Source organism: Anomaloglossus baeobatrachus, chromosome 3, assembly GCF_048569485.1.
Source record: "Anomaloglossus baeobatrachus isolate aAnoBae1 chromosome 3, aAnoBae1.hap1, whole genome shotgun sequence".
Classification (NCBI taxonomy): Eukaryota; Metazoa; Chordata; class Amphibia; order Anura; family Aromobatidae; genus Anomaloglossus; species Anomaloglossus baeobatrachus.
This window is the reverse complement of record NC_134355.1, coordinates 223,497,228-223,516,816: the sequence shown is the minus strand read 5'-3', so window position 1 is coordinate 223,516,816 and position 19,589 is coordinate 223,497,228. Positions and strand designations below refer to the sequence as shown.

The following is a 19,589-nucleotide window of genomic DNA, read 5'->3' as shown; positions in this document are numbered from 1 at the left end:
TACGCAATTTTAACTGCAAAAAGTGCAGGCAATTCTTTGGGGCATAGTATGAGTGTCTGTGATAGTCAGTGACGTAACTCAGCTGTCAAGAAAGCTGCACTACCTCTGCATTCTTCTCCACTTCTCCATTTCTGCTACACAATTTTAACTGCAAAAAGTGCAGGCAATTCTGTGGGGCATAGTATCATTGTCTGGGATAGTCAGTGATATTCCTCTGCTGACAAGAAAACTACATCACCTCTGAATTCTACACCACCTCTACATTTATGCTACGCAATTTTAATTGCAAAAAGTGCAGACAATTCTTTGGGGCATAGTATGAGTGTCTGTGATAGTCAGTGACGTACCTCAGCTGTCAAGAAAGCTGCACTACCTCTGCATTCTTCACCACTTCTCCATTTCTGCTACGCAATTTTAACTGCAAAAAAGTGCAGGCAATTCTTTGGGGCATAGTATCATTGTCTGGGATAGTCAGTGACGTTGCTCTACTGACAAGAAAGCTACACCACCTCTGCATTCTACACCACCTCTCCATTTCTGCTACACTATTTTTAACTGCAGGTAGTCCAGCAAATCTGTGAGGAAGGTGCAGGCGTAGATATAAAGTTGCCTTCATCCAAAGGTGGTGCTCTCGATGTCTGAGAGAGCTCAACACAAGCAGCTGTTTCCACTTCCAAAACAACTGACGACCTGCCAATAACACTGCCTGTTGTGCGTAAAGAGGTGGAAGGTCTGCGTCCAAAAGCATGTGTGACTGCTGTCCCCACAGTCACAGAGGATGAATATCACACAGATGCACTTGATGGGGCAGATGGTGGTTGCCCTGCTAGGCCGCATTGTAGCACAGTGACCTTCCTACTGCGACTTATGCTTCATTTAAAGTCGTGTACAGGGTTGACTCCCCAGTATACAGCAAAACCATGCACCAGGAAAAGGACTCTAGGCAGTTGGGTTGATAAATGATTGTTTAACTTCACCAAAACAAACAATAACAACTATGCATAAAACAGAAAGAATAGAACAATCTATTCACAAGTCCAAAAGCCTACACCCCTATACTGCGCCACTCGTAATGGCGATTTATACCCCCTTCTCACAAACCTTTGCCTAGCCAAGGGACTGTCTAAACAGTCGCCTAATAGCTGGTAATCCCTTTGCATAGCAGGAGTAATTGTGTATGTGTGTGTGTGCGAACACAACCTACCAGTGGCGCAGCACAAGAGCTTACAACTTATCTACCTAAACATAGACAAAACCCATTAACCCCCCTGAATACCCTTGTTTGCTGAAGCCTCACAGATAAGGCAGATGATAAAAGTGGTAAGGCAAACCACACAGCTCAGCAACACAGTCCTGGAAATCTTGTAAAGCAACAGTCAATGCAAACATGTGTCGCTGTCCCTCTAGGATTTTAAATGTAACTGACAAACTGACAGAGCAGAGGCAGCAAGTCTTATTGTCTATATAGTCGGCCTAAGCAGAACAAATATATGCCTACCGTACCCGGGTACTATGGTCTCCAGCTGCCATAAATACAGACTTGACGATCCTCTCACGGCAATCAGTATAGCCAGCAACTGAAAAATGGCGGTCTTTGGCACAGGATGCTGCTCACACGTGTTACGATCCTCCTCACTAAACTCCAACACAAGTCTCCTCACAATCCATCTGTGTTTCTGCGGCGGCTCCTTTCTGTTCTGCACACCTTTCGCTTTTCCTTCAGCTCACATACAGCACCTCCTCCGATCTCCAAGTCCACAGCCGAAGACCGTTTTGCTCTTGTTATAGTGACCAAACAGTGAAAGGCAGATGCAAAACAGCATCCCCTTGTGGAGGGTCAGCAACAATGCATACAATGAATGGTAAATAAGCATCTTGCATTCACAGTGGATAAAGGTCATCAATACACCCTCACCCTATCACTTCATATCCATGTGACGGTTCATGGACGAAGTACTCAAACTAGTGAGTTTTTGGCCTCTACTTACAGATTGGTGACAAATCTAACAGATGACATGAGTTGGGTGATCCTTTGCGATGTAATAAAAGGCCCAGGCTAGGCAAGGCTTACAGCCCATGCAACCTGCAGAGCCATCACAACTTCTGCTCAGAGGCAGAGTTGTGGCTGAAGATGCACTTGTTGACGTGCTTCGCCTCTGTCCAGGAAGACACAACCTAACCTTATCGTCAGTAGCATCCTCCTTCACCTTCTCTGCTGACCTCATCGACTGGCTGACTGTGGGTTGACAGTAAGTGGGGTCTCCAACCTCATCATCACCTTGTGTGTTCTCACTCCCCTCATCCTGACTCCTCAGAGCCAACCTCTTCCTGCCCTGACTGAATAGTAAAGTTGTCGTTCCAATCAGGTATCTGAGTCTCATCAGCATGTTCCCAATTTTCTCCACCAAAAGGAATTACAGTTTGGGAATGAGGGTCTACATTATGCTCAGAACCTTATTCATCTGGGCCTGGATCCGACTCACAAAGCTTCTGGGCATCAGTGCAGATCATTTCCTTGTCTGGACTCACTGCAGCTTTGGAGCAGACCTCTGATTCTCTGGCTATAGTGTGACTGAACAGCTCTGCAGACTCCACCATCTCTGTTACCCCATACTCAGCAGGGCGGTTGGAAACTTGAGAGCTGGTAGGAAAGCAAGCACGATTGGGGTGACACCACAGAGGAATGGAGTATTTGGGATATTGAAGTTGAGATGGAGGAGAGGCCACTTGATGGAGCACTTGAGATCTATTCAAGCACCTGCTCTTTTTGTGCCTCATCTACATTTGGTAGCGATGGTCGTGTCCGTAAACAAAGGGATCATATCAGATTATCCATGGGAAGAAGTAGACATCTTATTTTGGCTGGAAGTTGGTGTTACGAATCGGTGCCTCCGTAGCCGCAAGCAGCCTGCTGCGGTTCCAGTTGCGCCCAGGCGTCAGCTGCTATTTTTGGCCGTGCCTCGGGTGGTCCAGCTGGCTGCTTACTCCTCCACATCTAAGTGTGGAGAGGCGGTTACTGCGCAGAGGCGGTTAGTGCGCATGCGTGTGCCGATTTACCACAGCCACAGCCTAAGTCCAGTGTTTCGCCTAGTGAGCATGCTTAGCCTGACTGTGCCATTCCTGAGGCTAAGTCCTCAGTTCAGGCTACTGAGCATGCTCCCACACATAGTGCGAAAAGCCTCTTTGCACAGGTACTTGGACTCCGTGCCATGTCTAAGTCCTGTGTTGTGCCTACTGAGTATGCTCAAGCTGATAGTCTGTTTTCTGAGACTGTTTTTCAGGCTACTGAGCATGTTGAGGCACTTAGTGCATCAGAGGCTAGGTCCGGTAAGGACCTCAGTGGCCATGTCTGTGAGGTGGCAGGCCCTGATAGGCCAGAGGGAATTAGGTGTCCTGATGCTGTGGCCACTCTGGACTGGCTCGCAGAGGCCCGCCCCTATGACTTGGCACCTCATCATTGTTCGTCAGACGATGACTGGTGAGGTGTTTGGGGTGTGGCTGCCATGAGGTCATCAGTGAAGTGGCGGTTCCAGATAGTCCACTGGTTATGTCACTGATGACGTGGCACTCTGCTATTGGCTCCTAGAGGTGCATTGTGGTCCACCCTGGGTTGGGGGGGACCCAGGTTATAAAAGGGGCTGGAGACATCATGGAGGTGCGCAGTCTTCTATTATGCTCAGACAGAGCACACCTCCATGTGTCGAACCCATTGCGGATTTAGGACAGAGGTAGGCAGGGATAGGGCGTCGGTGCTGGACGCCACCACACTTGGTAACATGGCACGGTTACAGCCAACTCCTATCCTACCAGTCCTGCTACAGCAGCCCAGTGGCTTTAACTGGGCTGCTGCAACTTCTGTCCACAGGTGTGCCCCCTACGCACACGGACAGCGTACCCAATGGCCACTGTGTTGTTAACAGGGAGTTCCTGGGCTGGGTGTGTGGACCCTGTGACGCTAACAGGGTTCACAGTCTCCTGATCCGAGTGTCGTCTAACTTGGGTCAGGCTACTATTAGTTTCAGAGCCACCCAGCTCTGTATCCTCCACCTAACCTTCGGGTTGCCAGCATCTGCTTTTCCATCTGGGAACATGGTGGACCCCGACTGGCGATTGGGATATATACCACCTTATCCTAATCTGCCACTCCCCCCATAACAGATGGTGTTTCTTCAGCATATGTTACTGTTGCTTTACCACCAACCCCACGGACACAAACTTTTTTCCCCTTTCCAACACACCTGTTCCCCTTTCCACCAGCATCTGTCCTTTTTCCACTCATTTTGTAGATGACCAAATTTGCAACTCTGCAGGAACACCCTACTCAACGCCGTCTCAGCACAGCAGCCAGCCCTCGGTCCCTCAGATGTGGACAAGTAAAAGACCATTTCCTCCTAGCCATGACAAAGCGGTGAGATTCATTCTGTGCACCACTGGTGTTTAGTGGAAAAGCTGATCTAAGATTGTGTAACAGCTACTGCTGATACTCCTGCATACGTGCGTCCCTTTCTGTGGCACAAATTATTTCGCCAAATTTGGCCACAGACACCACTTAAGTGGCATCAATTGTCCCACAGTTGCAAACTTAAAATGTTGATTTCCATGAAGCACAATCAAAAATCCGCAAGCCTTTCCTCTCCCGAGGATGACACAGGGGCCTTACAGTCCTTGCGAATCCATGATTTGTTCATCTTGATGAACGTTAGTCTGTCCACATTGTCACTGGACAGACACGTGCGCTTATCTGTCAGCACACACCCAGCAGCAATGAAGACACGTTTCGAGAGAACGCTGGCTGCGGGACACGACAAGATCTCCAAGGCATAAGTGGCGAGCTCAGGACCTTTTTCCAGATTGGAAGCCAAAAATGAGCAAGGCTCCAGTTGCAGAGTCATGGCATTGATATTCACTTGGAGATACTCCTGTATCATCTTCTCCAGGCATTGACTATGTGTCAGACTTCTTGTGTCTTGTGGCCTTGCAAAGGATGGTCTAAAAAAATTCATGGAACGGTTCCATAAAATTGCTGTTACCACCAGATAGTGTTGCTGGTACGGTTTGAGTGATGATGACTCGACAGTCCCATGGTTGGCAAGTTAGAAATGTGAGATTCACTCTGTGCAGCACTGGTGTTTAGTGGAAAAGCCAATCTAAGATTTCATACCAGCTTCTCCTAATACTCCTGCATATGTGCGTCGCTTTCTATGGCAGGACTTATTTCGCCAAATTTTGTCTTGTACTGGGGATCTAAGAGTGTGGAAACCCAGTAGTCAGCATTACTTCGATTTCTGACAATTCGAGAGTCATGTTGTAGGTAGTGCAGCAAGAAGGCGCTCATGTGTGTTGCGCATCCAGGAGGAACAAGTCCTTGCTGTGTTGTTGGCAGCAAGGTGAGAATCATGCTTCCCTTCCTCTGCGCTCTTTACCCCCAACCTCTCACAACAGAAATGTGATCAAGGTGTCCCTCATCTGCTGAGTCTTCCATGCCCATCGCCAGTTCGTCCTCTATTTATTCCTGGGCTCCTGCACCTTCCTCAACAGTTTGGCTGCTACCATGCGCCCTTGTTAATCCCTCTCCCCCACCGTCACATGCCTGCCGCCTTGGTGCTGCTGACCGTATGGACCTTGGAGATCTTGTTATCCCTTCCGCATATGACTCCTCCTGTACTTCCTCCCCTTCCTCTTGTCCCACCACCTGACTCCGAATAATGTTTAGCGTGAGCTCCAGCATGTAGATGACCGGAATTGTCATGCTGATAATGGCATTGTCAGCGCTAAACATCTTTGTCGCCATTTCGAAACTGTGAAGAAGTGTGCATAGGTCCTTGATCTGAGACCACTCCAGCAGCGTGATCTGCTCCACCTCTGGATCTCGTTAGCCCAGGCTAAATGTCATAATGTATTGCACCAGTGCTCGGCAGTGCTCCCACAGTCGCTGCAACATGTGCAGATTCAAATTCCTGCGTGTCGGCACATCGCATTTCAGGCGGTGAACCGGCAGGCCGAAAGACTGCTGGAGCGATGCAAGTCGTTGAGCTGTGGGGTATGAACAGCGGAAGTGAGCACATAGCGAACGTGCCTTCTGAAGAAGCCCATGTATGCCAGGATAGTGGTTTAAAAATTGCTGGACAACCAGGTTCAACACATGAGCCATACAAGGCACGTGTGTTACATTGCCCTGGTGAAGGGCTGCACCCAGGTTTGCAGCATTGTCGCACACAGCCTTCCCTGGCTGTAGGTTGAGAGGAAACAACCATTGATGAAGCTCAGTCTCCATAGCGAACCGTCCACAACTCCTCAGCGGTGTGACTCACATTTCCATACATTTTAAAGTAAAGAGTCGACCGCTTGATGCTGTTGATCTCTGCTGCCAGCATAGTAAGGAGGTGTGCGGGATTCCTTGTGCACAGTTACAACGCGGGTGGCCTTACCAGACAGGATTTGGATGGAGGTGGAGGACCGAGACGAGGTTGAGGAGGCAGAAGCAGTGGAGGAACTTCTACATACAGAAGATTGACGCACAACTCGTGGGGATGGCAAGACTTGTACAGCAGCCCCTTCTCCATCTCACACCATAGTTACCCAGAGCCCAGTCAGCGACATGTAACGCCCCTATCCATGCTTACTGTTCCAAGTATCTGTGGTGAAATGCACCCTGTCACACACAGTGTTTCTCAAGGAAGCGGTGATCTTGTGTGCGACATGCTGGTGTAGGGCAGGCACACCTTTCTTGGAGAAGTTGTGGCGACTGGGCATCTGCTCTTGGGGCACTGCAATGGACATAAGGTCTCAAAAATCTTCTGTGTCCACCAGGCGGAAAGGCAACATTTCTGTAGCCAACAGCATACAGATGCTGAAAGTCAACCTCTTACGCATGTCATGCTCTTCTAAAATCATGTAAAACACAGCAAGGGGACTCCAACAAGAGTCTCCATGTTTTCCAAAAATTTGGCCACAGACACCACTTAATTGGCATCAATTGTCCCACAGTTGCAAACTTAAAATGTTGATTTTCATGAAGCACAATCAAAAATACACAAGCCGTTTGTCTCCCCAGGATGACACAGGGGTAGAAAAGTCCTTGCAGATCCATGATTTGTTCATCTTGATGAACGTTAGTCTGTCCACATTGTCACTGGACAGATACGTGTGCTTATCTGTCAGCACACACCCAGCAGCACTGAAGACACGTTCCGAGAGAATGCTGGCTGCGGGACACGACAAGATCCCCAAGGCGTAAGTGGCGAGCTCAGGCCATTTTTCCAGATTGGAAGCCCAAAATGAGCAAGGCTCCAGTTGCACAGTCATGGCATCGATGTTCATTTGGAGATACTACTACATCTGTGTCTCCTCCTCCTTTTACTCGTCCAGCTCTTTTCTTTTCACATGAGTATATGTACTTGTGACTTTTCTATGTGTTTGTGGTGTTTTCTGAGTTGTTTGTCACATTTTGGACACTTTAGAAGGTGTTTTCTATGTGTTTGTATGTGTTTCTGTTTGCCTGCCAATGTTTTCAATGGGGTTTGAAGGTGTTCGACGAACACACCCGCCGTTCGACGAACCGAACTCGAACAGTAGGGCACCCCCCTACTGTTCGAGTTCGGTTCGTCGAACGGCGGGTGTGTTCGTCGAACACCTTCAAACCCCATTGAAAACATTGGCAGGCAAACAGAAACACATACAAACACATAGAAAACACCTTCTAAAGTCTCTACTATACAGCATCAATACAGCTTCAATCAAATGATGCTTACCATATAGACTTTATAGTATTGCAGACTGGAGAACTCTCTAATGATCTGCAAACCAGCACGCTCAGGAACAAGGTAGCTTTGAAACAAAGGACGGAAGCTAAAGTTGCCTTCTTTTCAGTGAAAGCCGCCCAATCAGAATGCAACAGCGGCCACCAAAGGAAAGGGGGCGGGAAAGGGAACGCTATAGCACGCCTACAGGCTGGGTTCTAAGTCGCTAACGATGTCGTTGTAACGGTGTCAAACACACCGATGCATGCTGCGCAGCGTGAAACAAAGGACCAAAAAATGGTCCTGAGCGATTTGTAGCGATCAGCGACCTCACAGCGGGGGCCAGGTCGCTGATGCGTGTCACACACTGCAATGGCGCTGGGGAGGTCGCTATTACATCACAAAACCGGTGACGTTACAGCGATACCGCTAGCGATGTTGCATGTGTAATGGGGCCTTTATTGTCATTTGTCCTAGAATTTATCTGGCTGGGCACATTAAGCAATGTTTATAGTTTGCTGGGAGCAATGATAGAAGTGGGTAAAAGGAACTGATATGCTAAATTAAATATACTGATTTTAATATCTCCCTGGATCTTCCTGGAACACAATCCTTTATTCACAATTTTTACTTGTTTTTGCATTTAACAGTTTATATATTTATATGTATTAAAATTAGTATGCATCTATATATATAAATACACATTGCATATAACACCTAATTTAATTCATATTTAATTTGTGATTGTGTCCTGGTCTTTTCAGGGTTATATTTATACTTGTTTACAATTTATAGTATTATGCAAATTGAATATCGTATTCATTTAATTACCCATTGCTCTTCCAGTTGTTTTTGGTTTATGGTCCTTATTATGTTATAAAACATTATATTGGTGTTTATGTCCTGTGCATGAATTGACATATTTATATATGCGTACATATGCATTTTTAAAAAAACTTTTGGGACATAGATGTACTGTATATATTTCTAATTGAAGCATATATATATTTATTTTTGCATATATTTATTTGTAATTTAACCTAAGGAGACAAACCCAACAACATTATTATAGTGTTTCTAATTGATCTAAATACTTATTATCCACCACATATTTTTAATTGTCTGATAGCCAGACCAGCCTGTTATTTATTGCGTCACCTGCCCTGGTGTTTTTTTTGTATCAAATTCCATTCTCAAAATGTTTTTAAAGTTTTTTTATATATATTTGTTATGTAATAAAGAGAATTATTTTATTAGTATTTATTGTGTGGGGGTCTCTTTTTTGGATTTATTGATATGGTGACTCCCAATTAATCTACAAGTAGATTGGATTAATCTACACTAAATACAGTTAACTGAGGTATTAATAAAAAATAGAATATATTTTTTACATTGCCGCAGCAAGAACTGTAAGGCTATAATCCCTGCCTAGATGCCTCCTCTAATACACAATCCCCTCTCCAACAGTTAGCCCTACTCTTAAGTGCAGCTAACAGAAAAATTGTAAAGCAATAATAACTAACAACATGCAAGCAGAAAAAATAGCAGCACTCACCATCCCGCAGGAAAACGTTATTGCGGCATTATATTATGTGTGGGAGAGAAGCAAAGAACAAACAGGATGATGGCCATTTTACTATGTGCTTCAACGGGTCCTACATATCATATGTAGGATCCGTTGAAGCGCATAGCAAAGTGTCAGTCGTCCTATTTGTTCCCTGCTTCTCTCCTACACTGAGTGTAATGCCGCAATAAAATTTTCCTATGGCATGGTGAGTGCAGCTATATTTTTATTTGCTTGCATGTTGAAATAAGTTTCATTCCATTATCGTGCATCTCCATTACCCCTCTGGTCAAAGTAAGGCTCCAAGTCTGATGTAGTTCTCTAGGTGTGCCAGAATTATACTTTTTATATGACAATAACTATAATACACTATCCCTTTTCCAGCAGCTTTCCCTACACGGTTTCCGGGGTAGATAGAGCTGAGTCGCACATCACCAGGTCTTATATAGACTCAACGATGCAAAGCAGCTGGCCAATTACAGTAATGCCTGAAGTCAAGAGGACTACGGCATTATTGTGATTGGCAGGCAATTCTGCATGTTTAGAGGAGGAAAAACATCCACGAAACATGCAAGGCGCTTGAGCAGCAGGCATACTCTATCGAGTATCTTGTGTGTTGAGCACCCCAACGATCGAGCTGTAGTGAGCATGCTTGGCCATGACAAACAGTGTTTGTCATACTTGTCAACATGATTTACTTATGTAATCGGAATGGACAGGATCGCGTTCTTGGATATTTACATTAAAAAAGGAACAGACGGGAGCTTACAGACAACCTTATATAGAAAAGCAAGTGCCACAAATAATTTCCTCAAATGGAGTAGTCATCATCCTGAAAATTTGAAAATAGGAATACCCAAGGGCCAGTTCCTGCGGATACGCAGGAACTGTTCAGATAATCAAGAAGTCAAAAGACAGGCATCTCAATTAAGCAAAAGATTTCTTGATAGGGGATATCCCGTAAAGGTGGTTCACAAAGCTTTCAGTCATGCAGCAGGGAGGGACAGGCATGAGTTATTAAACTCGAAAACAAAGGAAGATACAGAAGGTCAAACAAGATTGGTAGGTACTTTTGATGACCAAAACAATCAGATAATGAGAATCCTCAGAAAATATTGGGGAATCCTCAAACAGGACCCGGATATTAAGGATAATATCCATCCGTACCCCTCAGTGACATTTTGCAGAGGTCGCAACCTCAAAGATCTTGTGGTAAAGAGCCACTATGTGGCCCTGGAAAGATATGGGAGTGCTTGGTTACTGACACGTGATACCGGCACTTTTAGATGTGGAGCTTGCAAATTTTGTAAATTCATCTCTCCATAAAAAGAATTTGAAAATGTGAAAACAGGGAGAATATATAAAAATAGAAATTTTGCCAATTGCCGTACCCAAGGGGTAATCTATTTGTTCAGCTGCAGCTGTCCTAAGAATTATATAGGTAAGACAAAAGACAATTTAAGGTATGGATAGGTGAACATCTTGGTGATATCTGCAATCAGCGGGACACACTAATTGCATAACATATGAACCTCCAACATGGGTTTAAATTGGAAGGAATTCGGTTCAAATCTATTGAAACAGTACCAGAACCGGAAAGAAAAGGGGACTGGGATAATCTTCTTTTGCAACGAGAAGCAAGATGGATCTTCTGGATGGGCTCTGTGCATCCAGATGGCCTTAACGAACAGATTAGCTATACGCCCTTTATCTAAACAAATGAGACCTAGCCGCCATAATTTGGAATACTTCGTCTGTACTAGACCTTCCTTTTTATTAAGTTGACTCATGTGATATCTAAGGGTCAATGGTTGCAACAATATTATAGTTGTGACCTGGGTACATAGATATTATGATTACATACTGTCACGCTCCCGGTGTCCCAGCAGCCCTCCTTACCCACTGAGCCGGTTCCTGCATCGCACCACCGCTCCATACCCACTGATCCAGTCGTACCTGCATCGCACCACCGCTCCGTACCCACCGATCCGGCCTCACCGTCATTGCACTGCTCCTTACCCACTGATCCACTCCACGTGTCCACCGGTCATGGCTGCCGCTCGTGCTCTCCTGTGTCCTGCTCCTGGTCTCATGAGTCTGACTCTGAGTATTAGCCTCATGCCTCTGTATAGGACCAGGCCGCGCCCACTCTCCTGGTTTTATGGACCCAGCACACCTGCAGCAGGATGTGACATACGGCTGTGCTGGATATATAAGACTGGCCTTTCCATAGGGGCGTTGCCTGATCAACGTGTCTGGAAGCTTTGTCTTTTGAGCTAGGTGCTCAGGCCCCCTGGTGCCGTGTCCTGTAGACTTCTTGTCTTTGCTCCCTGGTACCTGTGCCTGTCTTCCTTACCGTCCTGAAGAACTCTGTGACTCTGCTGACCTGGTTATACCTGTCCCGGCCACGCCAGTGCTCCGGCTGCCGTGTACCCTGCCCTCCGGTGGGATACTCGGTCCAGTGGATCCACCTCCTGGGCCCATCAGTCCTCCCGGTCCTGACAGTTTGATCAGGCCATGGATCCCGCTGGAGCACAAACATCTGAGCTGGCCGAACTACGCCAGGAACTGGTGCAACAGCGTGACACCTTACACCGGATGCTGAAATTCCTGGCGTCCATGGACCACCGGTTATATACGCTGCAGACCGCTGCCTCGTCTGAGTCCACGCAGCAACCAGTCTCCGGCTCCGAACCAGTTTCCGCCACGGCCTCGCAACTTCGCCTCGCTGCTCCGCCTCGCTATGCAGGGGATCCCAAGTCCTGCCGCGGCTTCTTGAACCAGTGCTCCCTGCATTTCAAGTTGCTTCCTCATTTGTTTGTCTCAGACCAGGCTAAAGTGGCGTTCCTGATGTCGCACTTGGAAGGCGAAGCTCTAGCCTGGATTAACCCCCTGTGGGAGACTGAGGATCCAATGACCACTAACATCCGGGAATTCTTGCACGCTTTCCGAAGTACATTCGATGAACCCGGACGTACCACCACAGTGACCTCTTCGCTCCTCCGGCTACGCCAAGGGACCCTGACCGTCGGCCAATACGCCATCCAGTTCCGCACGCTCGCCTCTGAGCTGGGCTGGAACAATGAGGCCTTGACGGCGGCCTTTTGGGAAGGACTCTCTGGCCGCGTCAAAGACGAGCTTGCTGGCCGTGACGTTCCACGCACCTTGGACGCTTTAATATCCTTAGCCACCCGGATTGACCTCCGTTTCCAGGAGCGAACCAAAGAGGTATTCCGGGAGAAGCTACCACCCCGTCACGCCTTGTCCCCGCAGAGGCCTACCGCTCCTTTGCCCCTGCCTTCCTGTGACATGTTCCCGGAACCCATGCAAATTGACCGACTGAACCAAGCCAAGCAACGCCGTGCAGAACGGCTCGCCCTGGGCCTGTGCTTCTATTGTGGAGACGGGTCACACATGCTTCGGACATGCCCTGAGAAACCTGGTAGACCCCAGGCCCAAGGGATGGTGGGAACCGCTACCCTTGGCACCGGAATCCCCTCCGTTCCACTTACACAGACTGTCCAGGTGACGACGAAGAAGACCAGGTTCACAGCAGAGGCCCACATCGATTCTGGGGCGGCGGGTAATTTCATACGCCAGTCTGCAGTGGACCGATACCAAGTACCTGTGATCCCGCTTGCCAAGCCCCTCTGGTTCGCCTCCGTGGACGGCAAACTGCTATACGAACCTGTCCGATATACCACTGAACCAGTAAGACTCCAGGTTGGCACATTGCATACTGAGACCATCACCTTCTTTGTGATCCCGAGGATGGCTCCTGAGCTCCTGTTGGGCCTGCCCTGGCTTCAACTTCATGACCCTGCCATTAGTTGGCACTCTGGCGCTATTAACCGCTGGGGGTCCTCGTGTCATGACCACTGCCTACAGCCCGTTCCTCGGCCCCTGTCACCCGAGCCTGCTATGCCGCAGGAAGAAGAGGCGACGACTCAGTCCAGCGGTGTACCACAGCTCCTGGCACTTGTGCCTGTGGTGCCACCGGATTCAGAAGCACAGTCGACGCAGTCCAGCGTCGTTCCACCATCCCTGGCACTTGAGACTTTGATGCCCCCTGCTACTGAGGATGACACACCTTCCTGTACCCGGTCCGAGACACCCGAACCGGTCGCCCACGACTCCAGTCCTGCTTCTGACTGTCTTCCCTTATCCGTTGCCTCCGTTGCCGCTGACTTGGGTTCTCCGATACGGGACATAGTGGCCATGAAAACGGTCCGGGGTAGGCAGTCCTTCCTGGTCGATTGGGTGGATTGCGGCCCCGAGGCTCGGTCCTGGTTGTCCCGGAAGTACGTTGCTGCCCCTCTTCGGCGCGCCTACATGTCCCGGCCGCGGGGAGGGGGGCTTCAAGGGGGGGGTACTGTCACGCTCCCGGTGTCCCAGCAGCCCTCCTTACCCACTGAGCCGGTTCCTGCATCGCACCACCGCTCCATACCCACTGATCCAGTCGTACCTGCATCGCACCACCGCTCCGTACCCACCGATCCGGCCTCACCGTCATTGCACTGCTCCTTACCCACTGATCCACTCCACGTGTCCACCGGTCATGGCTGCCGCTCGTGCTCTCCTGTGTCCTGCTCCTGGTCTCATGAGTCTGACTCTGAGTATTAGCCTCATGCCTCTGTATAGGACCAGGCCGCGCCCACTCTCCTGGTTTTATGGACCCAGCACACCTGCAGCAGGATGTGACATACGGCTGTGCTGGATATATAAGACTGGCCTTTCCATAGGGGCGTTGCCTGATCAACGTGTCTGGAAGCTTTGTCTTTTGAGCTAGGTGCTCAGGCCCCCTGGTGCCGTGTCCTGTAGACTTCTTGTCTTTGCTCCCTGGTACCTGTGCCTGTCTTCCTTACCGTCCTGAAGAACTCTGTGACTCTGCTGACCTGGTTATACCTGTCCCGGCCACGCCAGTGCTCCGGCTGCCGTGTACCCTGCCCTCCGGTGGGATACTCGGTCCAGTGGATCCACCTCCTGGGCCCATCAGTCCTCCCGGTCCTGACACATACATAATTCACTGTGCTCTAATCCCTCGTTACCTTACAATCAGAAATCATGTTTGTGGTCCCTGGATTATAATATTTTTGTGCCAACAATGTCCATGTTTTTAATATGAGAGATACTGTTCTCTATCTAAATTAATTATGTTCACCAGAACAGATGATATCAGCACATAATGACTGTACCTTGGTTCTAATATCCCTTATCAATCTTCTTTCAACTAACAAACTATGTTCCAGTGATGCTAATGGATCAGAACATATATATGAGATTATTTATATCTCTATTTTAGTAATATATAACATGGCACTATCAGCATTGTTCTGGTCAGGCCTAAGGATGGATGTAGTTCTAGCCTGGAATTATAATCTTAGTGAAGGAATAACAATAAACTACAGTGCAAATGTGAGCACGTTGTGCTATGCACATAAAACAAGAGGAATGACAATAAACTACTGCGCATGCGCTTGTACGTTGTGCTATGCACATAAAACAGGAATGACAAGCTGCACATGCGCTACCACATAGCGCTATGCACAAATAACAAGCGGAACGTAAATAACTGGCCGAGGGGATTGAGTTTGGGGATTCACATCACCCGATCATGTGACCGGGTGATGACGCGGTGAGATCTCCGGCTGTAACATGAGGATTGTAAAATACATGGTGTAACGTCACTTCCGGATCCTCCCTATCCCTGTGATGGCGCAAAATACACCTTTAAATAGCAACCATAGCATCAGCATGGTCAGCGACCGTCGGATGCCAGACCTGGAAGCTACGTCCTTGACTACACGGATTGTTACCAGGTAGGACTATTATATCCACCAGCGAGGAGGAGCACATTGTCCATGTTCTAAGGACACTTGGTTGTTTTTATTAATAGATACCTGGGTTTGCTGGGGACATTACTCTGTCCTGCTATTGCTCCATTGAGGGACAGCAACCAGGTATGTGAATTACTACTTGTTGTGCATTTTTGGATCACGGGATAATAAATATTAAAAAATGTATAACTTGAACCCTGTGATATACAGGACCCTTGGTTTGGACGTACCTTTATTTTGAATACATCAGGCTGCATGAGTAACCACCCTTAAACAGGATAGTGGCTGACAATCCGGAATGATTAACTGTTCATTCTTCATGCACATACAAGGTACATCCCTATAGTCCCATTATAATCTTTTGATATATGACTATGAGGTCTGAGGCTAGTTTCACACTTGCGTTGAACGGTATCTGTTGCATTGCGTTGTGTAACGGATGGAACGGATGTGTTGCATATAGTGGCACAATGGATGCAACGGATGCTGCAAAACAACGCAATTCGTTTTGATTTTTTTTTTTTTACAGTTTTACCAGCGGCAGACTATTGTGAACGATCAGCTGATCGCTCCCTGCAGCCGGCCGCCGGGTGATCAGCTGATCGCTCCCAGTAGCCGGCCGCCGAGTGATCAGCTGATCGCTCCCGGCCGCCGGGTGATCAGCTCATCGCTCCCTGCAGCCGGCCGATCAGCTGATCGCTCCCTGCAGCCGACCGCCGGTGATTAGCTGAGCGCTGTCACTTGCCGGCCGCCAGGTGATCAGCTGATCGCTCCCTGCAGCCGACCGCCGGGTGATCAGCTGAGCACTGTCACTTGCCGGCGCCCGGGCATGCCGGCGGGCGGGCGCTCAGCTGAGCGCTGTCGCTTGCCGGCGGCCGGGCGCTCAGCTGAACGTTCAGTCACCGCGAGCCAAAATAAAGTTTGATTTAAAATAGAAAAAAAAAAGAGCATGCGCAGTGAAATCCAGAGGATTCCGCTGCTCAAAACAACGTTACATGCTGCGTTCCTCCCGCTGGGCGGAAGCAACAGAGCGTCGCCCAGCGGAAGCAACGCAGGTCCTTTTGGTACAATCCATCAACCATACAAGTCTATGGGAAACAGCGGAATCCGTTAACGGATTCCGCTGTTTTCCAAAAGGGCGGATTGTAACGGAAGGAAAACAACGCAAGTGTGAAAGTACCCTTATATATATGTATGGGTGATACTGATGATGCTCTATCTGCTTCTGGTTCTACCAGGTCTTTGATGGTGAATTTTTCGCTCCCATGATAACTATAGTCACTATAATATTCCACAGCCACTACTGTGTGCGATTCAAGCATTGTTTACTGTGGACATATCTGTATATATCAAGGTAATACGGGATTTTAGACAGTGTATAGGACTGCTACCATACACTTTTTTGATTGTCTGGCACCCACAGTGTTTGTGGTAAACAACTTGGCATATTTATTATTTCCTTTAGATATAATCCAGTAACCTAATGGATATCACTGACGATTAAAAGCCATGAGTGCTACCAATGTGTGAGGTAGTATCTTTTTTCTTGGTAGATTAAATATTACACTCCAAAAAGATTGGATTTCAATCCATGTATATGTACTAATGAATTGTTTGTATATATAGGTGAGACTACACTCAGGTATATCTTGTGAGTGATCAACTGGAGTGTAGGATATTAATATCTCATTCAAGTGGAAAAACGGATATAACCAACTTTGGTCAGTATGAGGACTAAGATAAATATGTACACTTAATTTGTGAGGGATCATTGGATTTTCAGGTAACAAGGTGTTTTTGTGTTACAGATTGTGATTTAAAGAATTTTTCAAGAAACTTGTTAAAAAGCCCCTGATGAGCCATGGATTATCAGTACCAGAAAGGGTGAAACGCGTTGGACAGTTCTTGAATAGCAAATCTTTTTGGTTTTTGAAGTTATGTGTTATATCTATTCTTATCTGCTATTGAGCACACAAACTGACCTGACAATACCTGACGACCGCTAAGCCCCAATCCCCTACATGTCTTGGTGATGATACAGACAAATTAGTCACCATGGACTGTGCACTTCTTCCTCACTGTGGTGTTACCGCCTTGGGGTTCTCTACTTACTAGAGGGAATGCACCCTGCTAAGTTAGGGAGGGTATAACTTAGCGGCTGAGCTGTCGTGGAACGGGGGCGTCATTTCATCTAGGACGCCGACCCACGTAGTCCAGGAAGGGAAAAGGATAGGGAAATTTTCTCTCCCTTTTCTCTTTCCTTATTTTAAGTTCAAATGTTTGTTTATGTATGTGAATTGATATGAATAATATAATATATTTTTTATGAAAAAGTAGTGAAGAATAAAGAAATATCTACTTTGAGTATCTTGAATAGGTATATAATTTTTGATATGGTGACTTCCAATTAATCTACAAGTAGATTGGATTAATCTACATTAAATACACAGAGGTACTAAATTAACAGAGGTATTAATAAAAAATAGAATATATTTTTTACATTGCCACTGCCTAGATGCCTCTAATACACAATCCCCTCTTCAACAGTTAGCCCTACTCTTAAGTGCAGCTAATAGCAAAATTGTAAAGCAATAATAACTAACAATATGCAAGCAGAAAAAATAGCAGCACTCACCATCCCGCAGGAAAATGTTATTGCGGCATTATATTATGTGTGGGAGAGAAGCAGGGAACAAACAGGATGATGGCCATTTTGCTATGCGCTTCAACGGGTCCTACATATCATATGTAGGATCCGTTAAAGCGCATAGCAAAATGGCAGTCATCCTATTTGTTCCCTGATTCTCTCCCACACTGAATGTAATGCCGCAATAAAATGTTCCTAAGGCATGGTGAGTGTAGCTATATATTTTTTTGCTGGCATGTTGAACTAAGTTTCATTCCATTATCGTGCATCTCCATTATCCCTCAGGTCAAAGTAAGGCTCCAAGTCTGATGTAGTTCTCTAGGTGTGCCAGAATTATACTTTTTATATGACAATAACTGTAATACACTATTCCTTTTCCAGCAGCTTTCCCTACACGGTTTCCAGGGTAGATAGAGCTGAGTAACATATCACCAGGTCTTATATAGACTCGATGACGCAAAGCAGCTGGCCAATTACAGTAATGCCTGAAGTCAAGAGGACTACGGCATTATTGTGATTGGCAGGCAATTCTGCATGTTTAGAGGAGGAAAAACATCCACGAAACATGCAAGGCGCTTGAGCAGCAGGCATACTCTATCGAGTATCTTGTGTGCTGAGCACCCCAACGATCGAGCTGTAGTGAGCATGCTTGGCCATGACAAACAGTGACAGCAGACTTTTGTGCGAAAACTAGCCAAGCCCTTGTAATATTTCTAAACTCAACTGATGACCTGTATAAGAATTGTAGACTCTAAAATTCAAAAGTATCAGTACATTTTCGTGTAGTGTTTTAGTTGAAAATAGTTATTGTATTTACATTGCCACATATTTATTAAGCATTTATGCCATACATGTCAGTTTGTGAATGCGGTGTTAAAAGTGTGTTTGACCATGATTTGAACACATTAAGGAAATGCAACGTTTCCTAAAAGAACGGCAAAAAAATGTGTTTCTAATGCACACAGACCCTAGAGCACAAAAGATTCAATGATTTGAACATTTCTTAATTCAGACATTGGCTAAAATTATGTACCTTGTAAGGAATGTGAATCAAAAATAGTAGGATGGTTTTAATCAACAACACTAATTGCTATAATTAGCAGTTGCTGCAACGCAGCACATTTAACTTACCTTACTATTGGCTTATTTGACTTTGGGAAGGTTATTTCTCGAACTGGCTTCAAATCCCATGTACTCCACAATCTGTGAAACAAAGTTATATATACACTCATCATTCCATTAGAAAATAAACAAAATGATCAGACTGCTGAAGCCTGAAGATTTACCATGATTTATGATCAAGTAGAGTGTTTCCATCTAGGACATTTATGGCATATTGACACCATATTGCATAAATAACCCACTGCTGGGACTGACATCTATCTCATGAACAGTGCCTTGTTGTCAAGCATGCATGGCTCTCTTGACTCATTTCTATGAGAACTCTGAAAATTGTGGGAGGGCACGCTTCTAGATATTAATGACACATCATATGAATATTCCATAAATATTCCAAATGGGAATTTTCTTTGGCTCTTCATGACACTAGACCAGCAGATGTGGGTATAAAATCCTTAACCAACCTAAAACTTAAGGTATACAACCACGGATAATCCTGCAACCTCCGACCTCTTTAACATTTTAGACTATCAGCTATGTTGCCATTAATCCTTTTACAATTATCTTGGATGTTATCTTTAAGCCCTTCACAATTCTCTACTACCAGCAACCTTATATATAGATATGATTACTGAATTCTACCCTGCTGTGTCCAGGAGAGGTCACAGTAAATATCCCCCAGC

The 19,589-nt window shown here is 46.4% G+C and overlaps 1 protein-coding gene across 3 annotated transcripts in view; it reads right to left on the bottom strand.

The window, feature by feature from the left end:
• The window catches only part of LYST (lysosomal trafficking regulator), a 1,763,279-nt gene that overhangs the window by 90,647 nt on the left and 1,653,043 nt on the right, over window positions 1-19,589 (bottom strand). For all 3 annotated transcript variants that reach the window (XM_075339737.1, XM_075339736.1, XM_075339738.1), the window contains exon 51: window positions 18,919-18,990. In XM_075339737.1, coding sequence (XP_075195852.1) covers window positions 18,919-18,990 — 72 coding nt within the window. The remainder of the gene's footprint in view (window positions 1-18,918; window positions 18,991-19,589) is intronic.